At 41.7% G+C, this 18,560-nt stretch overlaps 1 protein-coding gene across 1 annotated transcript in view; it reads left to right on the plus strand.

Moving 5' to 3' along the window:
• NPSR1 (neuropeptide S receptor 1) overlaps positions 1–18,560 on the plus strand; it is a 62,290-nt gene that overhangs the window by 25,463 nt on the left and 18,267 nt on the right. Inside the window, exons 3-4 of the mRNA XM_087737928.1 lie at positions 15,771–15,874; positions 16,226–16,319. Coding sequence (XP_087594054.1) covers positions 15,771–15,874; positions 16,226–16,319 — 198 coding nt within the window. The remainder of the gene's footprint in view (positions 1–15,770; positions 15,875–16,225; positions 16,320–18,560) is intronic.

The raw sequence follows: 18,560 nt of genomic DNA on the forward strand, positions 1-18,560 counted from the left end.
GAAAGAGAGAAGGGTGAAGACCTGCTTAACAAGAACAGGAGTACTCAAAATAGGGTGGAAATTACAGCTGAACAAACCCCCAAACATTTCACTTCCAAGTCAGACTTTTTGCTACTTCTTAAGGAACAGGGATAACAGCACTGAAAAGCAGAAGTGGTTGGTTGATCACGCCTATTTCTTAGACTGAGAGGTTACTGATAATGATGACAAGCAATTTTGCCTACAAGGTGCTTGTACTTTCATTGTAAACTAGCAAAAGTGAATGACAGACAAAATATTATCTGAACATGACAGAAGCCTGCAGACTAGAAGTGGGGAATAAGGGGTTTTCAGGATGAGGAAACAGCTTGCTTTGAAGCTGTGGGAACCTGAAGAAACACGACAAAAAGACGAGAAGTTTAACTATTTCCTAAAAAAAAAAATCAGTATTTTACGTGTGTGTGTGTAAATATTTTTATGAACTGAAGAAATAATGTTAACAGCAAAAATCAGATCCCATCCACTGGATGTGCCAGGACAGCTTTTTATCTACTGGGTTTTTAGTATAACCTTAACTGTGGAGATGAGTAGCACACCTCTACATTTTAAGGTGGTGTTCTATGGATGGACATTTTCTAGTCTTGAATGGAAGAACTGATTTCTATCCATTCTCACTTTCCAGCTCACATAGGCAGGGAGAAAACCAGGAACAGATGCCACATGTGGGACAGATGGAGATCCTTCTTAGAAAATGGCTTTCCCATGCTACAGAGATAGGGATTGTATAAACACTGGTTTTCTAATGTGTTATGGGATTGCTGGAGTTACTGCTATGCTACTACTAAGTCCAGAAAAACAATTTAAGATATATTGAATATGGTGATTTCATACTGCTCCTTAGGAAATTGTCTCTCCAGTGATATCTGGTAAGTCAACTGAAATACAAGAAATATCATTTGTTGCTCAGTCTTCTTTGTTTTAATGAAACAAGCAAAATATTTAAAAATCAAGGGGACTTTCTCTCTTATTTAAAATCTTTGCTCAAGAACTGCAAGGCCATGGACCTTTGCTTATGGAATTCAGTAGCAGATCACCTCTAAAAGGGCTGAAAAGCAAAAGTGGCTTTTTCTCTCAGCCCTAGCATGGAATCCAGCATCACCACTTCTGAGGCCAGCTTTGTGCATAACCCTGGAAAAGTGAGGGTCATTCAGTGTTTTGTTCATCTCTCTAAAAGGAGGATACCATGTCACCTCTTCCATCTTTCATTTACAGAATCAATTTAAATTTGGGTTCCTGGATTTCCCTGACAGAAGCACATGCAGGCACACAGCAAGCCTGACACATTTTCAATACTGGGCTTGTTAGATGGCACAGCCATTTGGAGTAAACCTCACAGTACTGGCTGCCTGGGACCCGTGAAGACTGTGCTACAGCATTGGTTCACTTGTGCAATATATGCATTTCCAATCTCTGATGATCTTCTCTGATGAGTTTTTACAGCTCTGTGATACTCAAACTCTCTATGAAACAGCAAATAAATTTCTTTGTGTCAAAGAGTTATTAGTGGCAAATCTCATTGCTCTAAGTCAGAAAATCTCATGAAATTTTAATGCACAAAAGACAACACAGCAAAAACCCCCTCACCCACCTGAAATCTTTGCTTTGCAAAGGTATCTAATCTAATATTAATAAGTGTCAACCACATCAGTTGCACATCAACCTCGTTTCTCTGAAGGCTCCTCTCATAATATTATGCTGCAAAATCTTACCTCTCTCAAACACTGAAGCTTCTTAAACAAACAAATCAGTAACAAGTCCTGTACCTTTGCAACCTGGATATAAGTGAAGACTGTCTCTAAGCCTCCCTGCATGGGTATGCTACCACTTGTAGCTTAACAAGTTACTAACTGGAATAGCAGCCCCATCACCACAAATACGGTTTTCATCAAGTACCTTCCAAGTGCCTAGTTTGCCTTCCATGCACTAAGTAAACTAACAGGTTTTGTTCAAAATATGGCACCTTTTGCACTCTCCAGGTGTTTCTCAAAAGCACTTTTTGTCTCTTCTACAGTAAAAACTTGTTCAAACAATTTTTGAGTTGCATGGGCTTGTAGCTTCCCAGCTGACAGTGATCTCATTGTAGAGTGGGTGGGACAGAGGTTCAGTGTTGGCCATCTTCTAAGGCCTTGGAACAAATGAGTGGCTGATGGAAATTAGCATGAAAGTGTTTTGCACTGTGACTGGGGGGGAATGTGAGCATATGCTACCTCAAGTATGGATTTTCTGTCAGTGATGACATTAAAAACACATATTGCACTCTGAAGCTGGCTTATTGTAAGCACATACCATCTTCAAAGGCATGTAGCATGGAGCAGCTAGTGTGCTTAAATTTAGACTTCTGCTCATTGCCTACTACTTTCTTCTGGATACGGTGAAAACATCATAAACTGCACCATTGAAAATAACTTTTCAGTGCTCTTTCTGGGAGGAACAGTCTCCCTCCTATCTAGACCAAAGCTGTCAAATTATCAAATATCAACATTTAGAGCTGGGAGTGGAGAATGGGGAAGGGAGCAGTGGAGAGGGGGAAAAGAAGGCAGTACAGTTTACTCATTATGAAAGGGAAAGTGTATTCCACTAATACACCAAAAGGGAAAAATAATTTCCCCCCCCCCCCCTTTCGGGGGAAATCATATGTCAATAGAGAAATTGTTATTGGGGATAAAGATCTTGAGGCCAACTGAAAAAATAAATAATATGTTGACAATTTGATACTGGCTAGGTTGGTCCCTGTTGTCTGTGTGAAGGTCTTTGATATTCCAACATATTCTGCTACCTTTATAACTGTGATTTACAGAAAGATTTCTTAGGCTACAAAAACTGAACCCTGCAGACAGTATAAAGTTAATGCTTAGTTTACAGCAGAAATAGGCAAGATAGATAGACAAAAGATTAAGAGAATTACAGCAAACTTTACAGAAAAATCTACAATGAGGAAAAAAATACACTGAACCCAGGGCAGCTGCCATGATGGGAAGAGTCCCCAGCACACTATGAGGTTTGGCAATGCTCATTCAGCTGCTAAAAGCTGTGGCAAGTATCGTTTCTCTCCTCTACCTGGGGAAACCTGCAGGCCACCTGCACAGGATCTGATTTCGAGAGAAAGCACATCCTCAGATGAACTCCCAGTCCTTTAGATAAAGAGTAAACTCACATGTCTGAACGTTACATTCATGGACATTGTTGAGCAAGGGATGACCTCAGGAGAGGGGAAGATGGCTATTTAATGCATTCAGAAACTAAAGCAATACGTCACTTCCTCAATAAACATCAAGGATGTCTTTCAAATAGCTCCATTATTATTTTACTGAGTGAAGCTCTCACAGCACGTGGGCACAGAACACCCTTTTTCCCTCTGTGGCCTTCACAGCTCTCCCGGAGCCCCAGTTTTTGGGACAGACTCACGTTAGCAGGTGAGCAAGAGCACCTTCGCAGGACTGCGCATCTCCAGAGCCCCCATGGTTTAGGAGGAGGACACTCATGCGTACCAGGAAGACGCTTCAGCACGTTCCAAAAAGGATCCTTTTGGCATCAAGCTCCCCAGCAAACCATGCTCAGACACCCGTTTTCTTGAACTGGAGGGAGAGTCAGAGTCAAATCAAACCGGTAACTGACAGGAGAGCAAAAACTGTCAGCTGGAAAACCACGGCCCTAACTCTAACAGAGCACATCTCAATATATTACAATGCATTAGAAGTATTAAAGCACTTCAACTTGCGCAGTTTAGAAGTTATGAGCACAAAGGGCATTTGCCTTTTAATAATGTTTTTATGAGCTGCCTGAGTGGTTTGCAAGCAGTTCAATATCCATTGCTGCATACCATTACTGCTGTATTTTCTAGAAGACTGCTTGGGAAACACAAGAAAGAAAATGACTGTGATCAAAGTGAAATTACAATACACAATTGCATTTCTGTGAACGCTCTACCCAGCTAATAAAAATAGACTGGAAAAAATTGATTCAACAAGATCCATCAGAAAAACAAAGCAGTGCTTCCAAAACCATACCCCTTACAGGTATGCTTTTAAGTAACTCTGTGCTTCACTTACGTGGTTTATAATGCCAATGTAAATTTGAAAGGATCTCGAAGAGGAAATGTTTTTGAGTTCTTTTATTGGATCTCTTTGTGTGCAGATAATGTCACAAACAAAATGTTTTGCTCTTGCTCAGGACTAATTTGATCATCCTGAAATGTCACAAATGAATGGACTACCTACTCTTGCAAGATAGCATTATGCATTTTCATTTGTATTTCCAAATCCTTAAACACCCACTCATTAGTATATCAAATATATTTTCAAATAAGTGCTTTGGCAGGTTAGCATTGTTTTCAGCAAACAATGTTTTCACAATGCATTTTTTATGCTTTGCAGGAAATGTTCTTGAAAAAATAGTGATGTTACAAATTCATCGGATTGCTGGATTTATATAGTCTGTGGCTTATGTTATCTATTTCTCCTAAGAGGTTGCTGAAAGTATTCACATCCCTTCTTGGTTTACTATTCATTGCTCCAGAAGTGGAGAAGGACACTTTGATCTGCATGAAGCTTTTCACACAGAGTTACATTTTTGGTGTGAGTTGTAAATAAATACAAAAGTTCATATCCATTAACTATTTGGAAGACGTTCCAATTTCAGAAGGACTTGCTAGGATGCTGACTGAGAGGATGTGGAAAAGGCACAAGTAAATTGATTTTAGCTTTTAAATGGGAGTTGTTGTTTACACTCTTTACACTCATCAGTCTCACTGAATTACCTGAAGGGAAAATCCAAATTTCTGGATATTCATCTCAAAGATACCTAGACCTTTTTGGTCAGGAAGAGAAGCCAGATATTTTGAAAAAACTAATTTTCTTTATGATTTTAGCATGCCGTGGTTTCAGTTTTGGGCTGGGATTGCAACCTTGACACAGCTGCTGGCTGGCTTAGCCCTTGAACCAAAAATCACATCTCATCCAAAGACTCTTGATACTGGTGAGAAACTTTGACTCCATTTTAGCAAAGCTCTGTGAAGGTCTCAGGGGCTCTGTGTGCCCTCATATCAGTTTCGGGTTGAACTCTCTGGGACCCCAGGGAAGGAGGGTGCACATTCAGTGCTCTCAGAGAGGTCTGACTTGGCCACACCAACAAACATCTGATGCACCAGGTCCATGCTCTGCCACAGCGCGTGGGCACGGTGTCATGGGTGGCATAAGCACATCCTTTATTTATATTAGTAACGCGCTTTGGGAAAACAGAGCAGCAGCATCTCTAAGTCTGGCTGGCAAAACACTGGTCCTGTTTAATGTATCTTTTCATAAATTACTTTCTTCAAAGCAACCCATTTTTTGGACAAGGCAGAGTGCAAGAACAGCTGGTTTTATATTCTTATCACACTTGGCGCACACAGTGCGGCACAGGGAAAGATGAAGGGCAAGAGGTGAACTCCGGGTTTTCTTCAGGGTCCCAGAGCAAAAGTAGACATTAGGATGGCTGATATTTTGATAACCTTTCCTGTGTCCTGGTGGTAGCCCTGACTATGCTTTGTAGATACACTCGGCAGCCAACAGACTGAACTATGTATTTTTTACATCAGCAGCAGTGAGCTTTTGCTGTGTCAATTTATGCCAGTTTATAGGAAGGCTTAATTCTTGTTTTGACAGCTACAGAATTGTTCTGTGGTCCTGAAGGACTGATTATGGTTTTCCTACCTTCAGCCTGTTTCAGACATTCAAATCCTAATGACAGTTGTGCTACATTTGTTTTTGTTTTTAATAAAAGGTGCTTGGCAGTGAAGCTGTATAATCCTTTGGGTCCAACATTTCAGCATTAAGGGGGGAAGTGGATTTCTTTCTGAATTGCTTGGAAAACATGTTACTTCTAAATTATATGGATTCCTGTTTGGTTCCCTGCTGAAAGTACAGGTAGGATTGACATCTGACAGAGGGAACTCTTATTTTACAGTTATTTTACATGAGAGTTTGATTTCTATTGATAAATGAAGGTACGTATGCAGAGTTTTCTACCTGGCTTCTTCATATGTTTGTGGTAAATGTTGAGAGACAGGATTACACGAGCATGGTGCTGCCAGCAGCCTGGTCATAATGGCTACGCTTTACTTGGAATCATCATTTAGGATCTCATTAGCTTCCGTTAAAAGACATGACTTTAAACTTTTGACATTAGATGTACAAATACATCATTAACACCTTTTAGTCCATCATCTGTACTGCAGCATTTCTAATTGCAATCGAATGGAAATTATGCTGTTAAGAGCCTTTGCATGCACTAAAAAGCACTGAAACAAAAAGCTACATTAAGAAAGTAGGGATTTTTTCTATTCCCTCCTTGCATATTAAAGCAGTGATATTTATTTATTTTCCTGAGTTAGATTGTCTTTGTGCCACCAATAATAGGACACTTTTTCTTTTTCCCATTGTTCCCAAGGGCTGTAGGACAAAACACCCAGCGTTTTCATGCTGTACTTCCTCACCTGCCGATCTGTATGACTCACATTCCTGTATTTTACAGGTTTTCTGTGGAGAGTCACTTCCTTTAATTCCACTGCCTAGCTGGTTACCAAATGCTTACAAATATTTAACAGGATTTATGGAATTCAGGACAAAGATATCACATATGACACTGCAGAGGATTAGTTGTTCTAATCACACCAAATGCTTAGAAGTCCATTTTGGCCAAGTTCAGCCCAAGTATAAGATTGAGATCCAGACCATAAGTTACAAAATCTTCAGCCTGTTCTGGCATTGCAGTATATTTAATGGAAAGCAGCTCATTGTACATTTGCATGTGCTACCTTTTCCACATGATGATTTTACAAGGCAATTCTCCAACGAATCTTACCAGTATGCTTTTGTTCATGCTATCAGCAAACACCAGGGGAGACAAAGCAGGTACAAAAATGGGAATGAACATTGCTCTACTGTTGCGTAAGCCTATGGTTGGACAAAAATTGAGCTGCAGCGTTCAGTGTCACTGCTTGAGCCTCATGGGAATCTGGTTTAGTTTGCCACGAGGGAGGAAAGAAGACTTTATTTTTACCATTCCTACTTAGACTAAAGTATCCACATCAACAATATCTGAGCCTACTAAGACAAGATTGTAAGAAGACTATAAGGACCAGAATGGCTAAATTACACCAACAGAAAATATTCCCAGCATAGTCCACATTTTCTAGATCAGAATAATCATGCAGCTGCTGTTGTGACCAAGATATGAACATGCAGTCCTTAAAATACTTGAGTTAAAGAGTTGCCAAAAAGGATCAGTAGGGGGACTCAGAGGAAATAATGAAACTATGTACAAGATGTTGGGGAACGACAGAATTAAAATAGTGTTGTTTGGTACTTGGCATCTTAGAAGGTATATTTCTTCTGGAAAATGTTAGAGGTACAGGCACCACTTGAAATAAATTAAGAGGCAATGAGTTACAAACAGTGTGATTTCTGTGTCCTTTGAGAAGGCATGTACTTGTTTTCCAGTGCATAGGTAAGACAAGCTGATCCACAGGAGCTTAACTCCTGCATTTACACTGAGGCCAGCCTCCCCTATGCAGGATTTTTCTGCCCACTGCTTTTATTCTTTCTACCTGTTCTGCTCTGCCTGAAGGAGAGAAGGGGAGTTAAAATAATGAGTTGCATTTGAAATATACTTTCCCAACAGTTAAATAATAGCGATTGAACACTTGTTCTTGCTTAACTTTAACTTAGATATACAGGCATGCATAAGTCATATGTTCATATACCTAGAAAAGCTTGGTTCCTATTTCAAAACCTACAGTAAGCTCTGTTTCTTAAGAGGTTAACATTGTGCAGTACATGCTTTTTTCAGCCCTTCATCTTTTAACCTGGGTGAGCTTTGGAGTGAGGCTGGAACCTCACTGCATCCACCCTTTACAACCTCTAGCCTATCAGGGCCTGCCTCATCTCAGGGGGAGGGAGGACCTCAGAATAGAAATGTAAGAAATGCAATAAACAAATAAAATGCTCACCCAGTGCCCCAAAATTTCCTGTCACTTCCTATGAGCCAGAAAGAGAAAAAAAGCATCAATTCTGCCACTGAAAAAATCCACATAGCTTTAACAGGGGAACTGAACAGGTTTCTGCTTGAAAATTTTCAGGTGGGTTTTGTTTCATCCATTGCATTTTGTGTTCTGCTCCAGGCTGCCAGGCCTGAAGGAAACAACATACGATCGCGGCGTAGTAGACATCGTTAGTACATGTGGCAAACCTGCTGCCTCACATGTGCTCGAGCACAAGCACCACGGGCGAGCGAAGTGCTTGTGGGCGTGCTTGCTGATTCCCCACGAAAGCTTAGCGCACCCTGAATTTTGGCTTGCGCTTCTCCCCCCTTTGCCAGGGATTCTCTGGCAGAGAGCTGGGATCCTTGCACCGTCTAAGCACAACCACATCTGCTCCACATCAACACTTCTAAAAGAGTTAAATTCAGGGCGGGCGGGTTCACAGCAGCCCCTGGGGGTGCCAGCTGTCCCCCCCATTGGCCCCATCTCCAACATCATGCCCAGATGCTCTGCAGTGCAAGGGGCTGCAAACAGCCACAAACTCAAGCAAAGGCACCTGGAAGGATTACAAAGAGGACAAATGGGCTATCCAGGGGTGAAAGTGTGAGGGCGGCTCTCGCCCCTGTGCCCTTAGCACCCTCCATGCCCCACGTGCAGCCTCTTGCTGCACCGCGGCTGCATGGAGAGGCACTGCACCAGGCTCCTTGGGGCTCAGTGTTTTAAGAGCTGAAATGTAATAATCTTAAAAGGCACCTTCTAGGTATCTTGCAGGTATCTTGTCTTACAGGTGCCCAGAGCAGGTAACATAACCTATTTCACCATCAGCTGCTGAATGAGAGGAGAGGGGTAGATACATCTTCTAGCTAACATGGTCACAAAATTATTTCTAGTGCACTGAATACTTGCAAAGCCATGTGTGGTTTTCAACAGAAAGCACAGACTAAGGGAGGAATGGGAGTAAGGACCATAATGAAAAGAGCTTCAGGGGTGTCTATGGGAGGCAGGGCAGCTTCTCCTGCTCTCTCTCCCCTGTGCCTACCCTCAAGCCAGCCTGCCACTCCAGGAGCCCTAAGTACACTCGAATTTATATTGCTTGCACCCCCAGCCCTATAACAAAATCAGCTAGTGGTCTTACTAACTTGCAAGGCAAGTTCACAGCACTGTGTCTTATTAGCTGACAGCACATCAAGCATGATACAGAGCAGCAAGTGCAGAGCAGTGATGGATGCCTCATCACTTCAAAAATCACGGACAGGACCCTATTGCTGTAATAAGGCAGTGATGCCATAAAAATGGGTTTTTAAGGGTCTATCACTTCCTTGCAGACAGGTGTTAGTAAACCGCTGTGTCTGATGCTTCCAGAGGATATGCTTTTTGGGGAGTGGTAGGTGAAGGGAGTGCACATGGTGAGGTCCCAAAAAAATGAGCTCAGTGTGAAATGCTCAGTCCTGATGAGGAACTCGCACCCCCTGTCTTGCCTTACAAAATGCTGCTGCTGTTGTGATGCCTTGTGCAGCTTGGTGCTGTCCATAAAGCAGAACAAAATATCCTTGTTAAAATGGAATCACTCTGTAAACGACATGAAAAGAGGGATGAAATTTCAGTAAGGGGCACAGCTTCACCGAAAAGTCATGGATCACCACATCCAGCTTAATAGGACTGTTCTCATCAGGGGAAAAGATGATCAAACTGCAGCTGAGATGACATGTGGAGCTTTTTAACCTACTGTGGTTTACCAGCAATCTGCTCTCCACTTCTGACAGAAAAGACTTTCAGCATCTTTAGGGTAAGTGTCTTAAGGGAGGAGTGGTGTCAGTACTAATAATCAAATGATAGAGATATTTTCTTGCAGACTTGCTAGCACAGATTTTTGTCTTAACCTCCTTAGTTGTAGTGAAAGAAATACCCTGAAGTCTGCACAGTGTACATGCCTTTGGCAAAGCCATCAAGTCAATGAATTCCTATGAACAGATTAACCGGGACAGTTGTAACCTGTCTCTATTCCCATGCCAAATCACTAATTACCTCCATTTGTTTTCTATAATGGACTTCTATCTCTGTGGAGGGTTTTTTTGCCATGAAAATTTGTCTCACTCACAACAACAGCAAGCCCGCATTCAGATTTGTCCCTGCAAGGGCAGTGTTTTCTTTTTCACATTTTTGTGCTCATTGGTCACATGAGGCAGCGCTCACCACCCAAGCTGCTGCAATCACCTCCTGAACTGAGTAGTTCCTGTGCTCAAATGCATAGAGGCAACGCCTGCACTCAGTCATGCCCCTGAAAAGTCCAAAGCGCTTTTACTGAGCACGATGGAGTCTTGGGTAAAATTGGTCTTTAGGGCCAAGGATTTTCATGGTTTGTTTCAGTACCTGCCACATTTTCCAGCCATAGATGCTGTGGTGCTGTATTCAGCATGTTTCAGCCTCTTTCTCCCTCCTCTAGGAACAACAGGTTGCTTCTCCCTCTCAGTCATTTTCTCAGTCTTTTTGATAAATGCTGTTTTAAAATGCTGCACTTTTGAACACTGACAGGTTGGTAAAGGAAGATACTAGGTCTTAGTTCGGCCTTTGAGGACTGTCTGTGGCCATGGTGCAGACCGGGAGGAGTGAGCTGAAGTGTTGCAGACCTGCTTGGTTCATGGGGCTACAAGTTGTGCAAACCTCAACAGCCCATTTTGTCCCTCACTCTGCATCCCAGGCAAATCCATCTTTACTCCCTGCCTCCCTCTACTTTTCCTTACTATTGAAGTCTCATGGAATTTTTCTTTTAAGTTACATTCTTAGAAACTCCATCTCCTTTTAAGAGTAGACTGCTGCCATCCCCATCACACTAGTGCTGTGTCTTGTCTTCAACAAGGAATCGTTTTGTCTGCATCATTTTGTGAATATACATTTGGGTCACGTTAAAAGTCACAAACTATCACTTGCTGGTATTTTTATTTTCTATCAAAAGAGAATATGTCATTAATTGATTTTTTGCCTATTTTTCTGAGGAACTAAATGAGCCACACAGTTGCCTAGCAATGCAGACATAGAACTGCAGTACACATACCACTTCTTGGTAAAACAAAAGAAGAGTATTAAGAAAGAAGTGGCAATGACAAGCTCACACACAGTTACAAGTGAAGGTTGATTAACATTGTTTTCAGGAACGAGCCTGGTGCCATTTCGCCTAGAACCATTCATCAGTGAAAGAACACAAAGATCTAATATGCAATCCACCAGCTTAGTAAGGAGCCATGAGGATACCAGCAGTAATGAGGAAACTGAGGTTTAGAGCGATGTATTGGCTACGTTGGTTTCCAATAACTGACTTTTACCACTTAGGACATCAATGACGCATCGAGGTGTGGGCTTGCCAAAAGCAACGAGGGAATGTGTGATCTGCTGAGATCACATCGCTGAAATCAGCTGACTTCTAAACACTAACCTCTATCACAGCAATTCAAATTACATGACGAATGAGGATTTCAAGACACTGCGATCGTGGCTATAATTGCATCTGAGACAATACGTGGGTGAGAAGGATTCATCTACCAGTGACTAAAGCTCTGCTGGTAATTTCTTGATCTATGTATCAGCTTTATAGCACTGGCACACTGGGGCTTTGTGAGAGGGGGCTTGTAGGCTAAAGTAATGTTGTGAAGGTGTGAAAAACATGAAGTCTAATTATTGTGGCTGTGATGAGCAGTAAGATAACAGAATAATGAGCAGCACATTCATTGTCTAAATCAGTAATAAAGGTTTACACCAGGTACTTATGGCACTGGAGGGGGGAGGACATAAAGCAAGAAATGGCTAGGTGGGACATTTAGGGCAAGAAGTGAATACAGTGCTGCTAATCGATGGAGCTTGCATGTATGCTTAGCACAGGGGTAACCAGTTAGCTGACTATAGAGTGAATAATAGATGTGTAACAGAAAACAATGCACAGAAACAATGGATTAGAGTGCATACAGCAGGGAGCAGTAGCAGAAGTTCTTTGTCATAATTTGTAGGTTTGCTGCATTTTTCTTGCATGCTGTCTGATCACCTGCACAAGGCATATAGGGCCACTTGGTCGCCCTATGTAAAGTAACGTCTGTCTGCATGACAAATCCTCTAAAGTTGTGCAGTTGGGTCAGACTGAGAGAGTTTGGTCCTTTGAAGAGGTGGGATAAGAAACACCCTCTGGAGCAGGCAGTAGAAGAGCAAAGGAGTGAGAAAAGTTGGTCTGGTACTTGGTAGGATCGAAAAGACAAGAGAGATTTCTGAAACCTGCAGAGGGCATGAGGACATTGTGTCGGAGAATGTTTCTATAATTAAAGGGTATTGAAAAATCTGGCTAATTTGGCGTGCATGCACAGCTGGCTGCATCTGCTTTGGCACACACGTGTGTTGTGCCCAGGGGCACATGCTCGGAGGAGTGTGTGCTGAGCCCTTTGCAGGGATTCAGAAACTCAGCACAAAGAGCCCTTAAAGTGTACCGCTGGGGGAGAGGAGCTGAGGCTGTCAGCACAAAGAAGCTGTGAAGTTTAAACCTTGCTTAAAAGCCTCCACAGTCACCTGAAAACCTCCCTCAAAGGCTTTCAAGGGGAAGGCAGTTTTGAGTTGTCTTTAAGGATCCTGAAGTACTTAAGACTATAGCTATATTAGTAGGTAATGCCATGCAGTGGGAACAGACCTGTAGCATGATGAAGATGGAGCTGATATCCACACTGTGCATTTGGGGGGTGGGTCTGCTTCAGCCAGGTAAACCCCACCATGGTCCCTCAGCCTGAGCATTGGTGGCAGCTGCATGGTGTGGGGTGCATGAGGGGCACCCCTGGAGAGCACCTTTGCATCGAGCATCAGCTGAAGCGAAGGCTCATTCCCCTGCAGCTTCTCTGTCACGTGAGCCAGTGAAGTGGGGGCCATCTACGGGTTAAAAGACACGCTCCTGATGCAAACTAAAAAGCTGATGTGGGCATATGCTGTAAGTGTGCTTCTGGGCCTGCCCAAATTTCTTACACCCAGCAGGCAGCTCAGCACCCGGCGTCCTGGACACCACCAGGATGCTGGCCCATCTGTCACCTCACCTGCAGAATGCACCCCCAAAGCACTCTCCTAATGCATTGGAAAGCGATGGCAAAATGGTGGTGAGAAGAGGGAAATGAGGAGACAGCTGAGGTGCCATCCCTTCTCCCTCCCTTTCCTCTAGAGAGTACTGAGATGGGTACGAGGGAGGGCAGCCCCCGCGCCCTCCTCCTCCAGAGGGAAGCTGAACTCCCATTTACCACTTGCTTGGCGGATGTTCAGACCATCAAAAGCTGGAGGATACCCTGAGGTGAAGCTCTATTGATGTGTATTACTTTGAACCAATGAATATTTCATTACTGAAGAGAGAGAGAATATGAATCAATAATTCAGGAGTAAGGAAAGGGGAAGTCATGGGTTTGAACCACTGCTGGAGGATGCATTTCACTTTTTGAAACACTTAAACTCCATGGTTTCTTCAAAGACGACCTTAATTATATATACCTACAATCTTTTCAATAAAGTCTTAAAGCTACTATACTCATCAGAGGAACCACCATCCCTTGCTCTGTCACTCTACTCAATGTGCAACATTTAACGTAAGGTTTCAAACCATGATTTTCTGCTGCCTTGGGTGGGTGGGAGAGCAGAGACCACAGGAGTGCTGGCTGGAGTGGCCTTCTGAAGGTCATCTCTGATCCAGCCTCCCTCTGGAGGCAGGGGAAGAGCAAAGTGAGAGAAAACGGGGTTGGGAAACACCAGGAGAGGAAAAAACAAGCCAGAATTAATTGAACGATAAAGTCATGAGGAGGGAGGCAATGTAGTTACATGCAACAGCAATTATATTTCTGTTCTAATTTCATTTCAAACTGAGCCTTGAACAAAAAGAGGAGATAAAGGATTGAAGAAAAAGAGGAGATAAAGGATTACTGATACAGAAAAAATAATCCTAGTTTTCCAGTGAAGCAAAACAAGTTGCTTCTTCTAAAACATTAAGCTGAGATCTCAATTTCCAGTTAGAAATAACTGGAATTTCTGTAATTTCAAAGGGGAGAGTTAGAAGAAACACATTTTGCCAAACACATACCTGTTTGCTTGGAAATACTGTTTCAACTTGTTTACTGCTCAAAAAAAAAAAGGTTTGAAATTGTTGAAATATCTTTTTGCCAAAAGCATACATTTCAAACGAAAATCTTCTGATACGGGTGTTAGAATGCCTTTATCACAGTAAACTCTAACGATAGTCTTCAAATGTGTAAAATGGTGGTATCAAAATGAAACGTTTTACCTCACCACTCTAAATTTTTTAAATATGGATTGAAGCTATTTCTTTGTATTACTTGTTTTTGTCCTGACAAATTGCACAAAATGTTTTCCCAACCTGCTCTCTCCCTTTGTGGTAATCTGTGCAAGAAGAGCAACATGCTGTGTTACTTGAAGCGGTAGAACACTGGATTGACGCACATTTTCTTCCATGAACAGCACTTAAAACATTTATCCTGTCCTACAGGGAGAGAACTTTTTTATTATCTTGGTTTTAAAGACAAAACTTAATATCACCCATATGTACAACAGCAGTACCAGCTTTTGCAATTCCTTTGTAAAACTTGCATTGCTGTGAGTGTTCATTTGTTCAATAAGAACAGAACAAAGGCTGGAATTTCTCCTCAGATTTTCTCAAAAAAAAAAAAAAAAAAAAGAAAAGATAGCCTGAGGTGTATTTATTTTGGTGAATGCAGACTACAGGAGAAGTACAGGCATAAGCAGGTTATCTTTAAGCTGACAGGGCAGGGCAGTCATTAAATAATTAAGTTTGTGAATAAAATCCTGACAAAATTTCCACTAACTTCAGCAGCATTTGGATTTCACCCCAGGTGCTTTCACAGGAGACATATTTCTTTTTACAGTGAAATAAAAGACAAAGAAAAAAGGACATTAAATAGTTCAATATTTGGCACAGCTGTGATCAAGCAGATGCACTTAGACACTAACCTACAACTTCTCCAACACTATATTTTATCCACACCACATGGAAAACCTGGGGGCCCTTAGCAGGTGGCGATGAGCCTGACACGCTGCAGGATCAGGCCCACCAGGCAGCCTCCTCCATGTCTCTCATGGGCAAGCTTGAAATGATTAGGTATATGTGGGATTAACACCCATGGGTGATTTTTTTATGCAGCTCTACTCACAAAAAGCAAATTGTTATCCAAGGAGGAACTGATCTCAGTTAACTTTAGGCATCTTTGGTATAGATGCAGGTATACACCAGGACCTGCATCCAGCCTAGGGCTGACGTGACCATCTCAGCTGATGACCTCATGCCCCTTTATAAGCAATGAAGAGAAAAAGGCACTTCAAGGGTGCAGCTCATCCAACCCATTTGCAATGCCAGCCAGGTTGAACCACAGCCCAGAGGGCAGAGGCAAGCCATGCTCATGAGAAACCAGCTGTGGGCTCCAATGTTTAGAGGGATCTTGCCTGGTCTCTCTGAATGGATTGGCGTTAAATTAAGAGAACAAGAAAATAAATACACAAAACTTTAAGTGTTTTCTGAGGCTTTTCCAGCTCCTCTAGCATCCTGGGCTGACCAGCCATGGCATGGCTGCCCTCAAGACTAAGGGAGCTGGTACATCTGAGGGTCATACCTGCCTCTGTCGCTCACCTGAAGTCATGTGTTTGCTTCTTTTAATGCTTCTTCAGTTAATTTTCTTTGCAGATTCATTCACAGGACTCATAAACATAATGACTGACATCATTTGGCGCTACACTGGAGATTTCATGGCTCCTGATATCGTTTGCAGAGTCGTTCGGTACTTCCAGGTATAGAAACCTCGTGCTCCCCTGTATGCCCAAGCTTGCATGGCTTTGTGTCCCCACAGCAATAAACTCTAACAAAAATGCTGTATGGACATTTTTCTAGCATCAGAAGGGATAAATGCTGAAAGTGTTCATTTAAAGTTGAAACACTTAATTAAAATATATTAAATATTTTATATTTTTTGGACAAGATAAAGGAAAAAGGTCTGGGTGAAAATACAAGGGGTTTTTTTCTTTTTCTTTTTTTTTTTCCCCAGTAAAAGTTTTCAAATATTCTTAGTTCAGTGTTCTCACTGGCATTATTTTCTGCAATAAATGTGTCTCAACTGCTGCCTCGTATACCTTCTGCCCCAGGTGGTCCTTCTGTATGCCTCGACTTATGTCCTCGTGTCACTAAGCATAGACCGGTATCATGCCATAGTTTACCCAATGAAGTTCTTGCAAGGAGGTAGGAGAATTTCTGTACCTTGCTATCATTGTGGATATAATTGGATACTTTTTTAGTTTCAAAATTCTTAACCTTGTCGCCATGAATTATTCATTACTGCTGTAGCAACATTTGGACTCCGTTACAGTTTTCCAAATGGCAAAGGAGCTGTGGTTTTGAGATTTATGAAGCTGCACTTAGCCCTCAGCAGTTTTTATAAGCATTGTGTTAGCAAAGAATGAAATGACATTTAAAAAGTATAGAGGTTTTCATTATCTTCCAGCATTTTGAGAAGGTTATTATGGGCAAAAGCTATCTCTCGTAGAACTATACTGACTCCAGGAGCCGCAACAGCTATATTGTCTATTTATTCACACTAAAAAATAATTTGGATAGAAGTGCAGTACTGAGAAGTCATACAATAGTTTGGTAAGAGAACTTCAAAAGCTGTAGCATATAAGTTTGGATATCTATTGTTTCTTCTAATTTCTTCTATTTGTTATTTTTACAGCACTCAAATATATCCTGGCTGTTTAGCAGTACAATTTAAAGAGCATGATTTCTTTCCTACAGAGCCTGAAGTGGGACATTAAGTATGTTGCACTAAGTGAATAAACAGAAATAACAGGTGGGGAGGAAGGGGAAGAGTTACAAGAACCATGAGGTCCAGAAGATGCACTTTAATCAGATGCAAATATCATTCTTGTTTTGGAGTGACGCTGGCTTTTGACAGCCTGCTCTATTCAGGGGATCAGATTAATTGTCCTTTCTGGCCTTAAAAACCTGTGAATCAATCACAGCCCAGGCAGTGGTGCAGCTTTGGCAGATGTTAAAGTCGGAAAACTTCAAATACTTTATGAAATTTAGCCTCATATTCCCCAGTGTGCAGACCAACTTTTTCAGACAGGGGGAATTGATATCAAGGTTTTCTCAGCAGGCTTTGGGACACGTGGCGTGCTCTGCAGCTTCTGCCAACGTTGAGCCAGGCTGGGGAGGGCTCATAAACCACCTGAAGCACCAACTGCCAGCCAAGCGGGGCGAGCTGTGAGACAGGCTTGCTGATGTTTTGTCTCCACACGTGGCACAGCAAAAAGCAGCACTTGTTAAATTACTGCCTGGGCCTAGTAAAAAATTTGGTGGTTGATCTTTGCAAACCACTTTGAGGTTGGAAAAAAAAAAAACAAACACCAAGCCACCTCAGATCTTTATAAAAGCCTTTTTTTAACTCAGTCCCACTTCCTATACCTATGCCATAAAGTTTTTTCCTTTCTTTTTAAAACTGGAGAAGAGCAGACATTGCACCCAGCCGAGGGGCAGCAGAGCCATCAGCTGGGTGCAGCTCTCGGGGGGGAAAGAGGCCACAAGCAGAGGTAATGCTGGCAAAGCCCACCTGCCTCTGGCAAGGGCTGGCTACACACTGATGGACAAGCGAAGATCATGTTCAAAAGGAAACATGAGACAGCTGTAAATTCAAAAGAACTATCTAGAGAGGTATATTTACCATAACAACTTCCTGGAATATACATAAATATTCACCTTTTGCACTCAGCTATTCCTAGCAGAGATGTCATGTGGGGGGCTTTTGAAATGCCCTCTTAGCTATTCTGCAGGCAGAGAACAGAGAGATTTATGGAACTTTGTCATTGGTGATGACACTGAGAAACTTTAAAAACAGTTCTGAGTCAACTTGTGGCACATTTCTTTCCAAAATGAAACACTGATCCCTCCAAATCCTTCAGTCGAGAAACAAAAGAGTTGTTTCTCCTTACCAATTTTAAAAATTATGTTTCCATGTAACCTTGAAATATCATTTTGGGAAAAAAAAATCAAATATTTTGCTTTGAAAATGTTAAACAATTAATTTTTTTTTAAATTGTGGTTTAGTTACTAACCTCGAGTCATGTTAAAAAGCATTTTCAATGAGCTCTACTTTGCATGGCTTCTAAGAAAACAAATTTCAACAATTAAGTATTTTATACTCACTTAGCGAATACATAAATGACCACAGAAAGTGCAGGATGTGGAAGAATTATACATTCTAATCCTAACACATTTACCGTATGAGGTACCTAATTCAATAACCAAAAGGATCATTAAAAAAATCGTAAAATAAAGATTGAAAAGAAAAGAAACTGAGCAGTTATAGCAGAAGACATTTTATGAATATTTCACCATGTTGAAAAAGTATATGCAAACAGTATGAAAACTAAGCAACAGGCAACAACGAAGCTGCTTAAGTAAAAGACAAAACCCAAGTAGGTG

This window comes from Nipponia nippon, unplaced genomic scaffold, assembly GCF_047370975.1.
Source record: "Nipponia nippon isolate SJK-2023a ecotype South Korea unplaced genomic scaffold, ASM4737097v1 scaffold_1, whole genome shotgun sequence".
NCBI classification, from domain to species: domain Eukaryota; kingdom Metazoa; phylum Chordata; class Aves; order Pelecaniformes; family Threskiornithidae; genus Nipponia; species Nipponia nippon.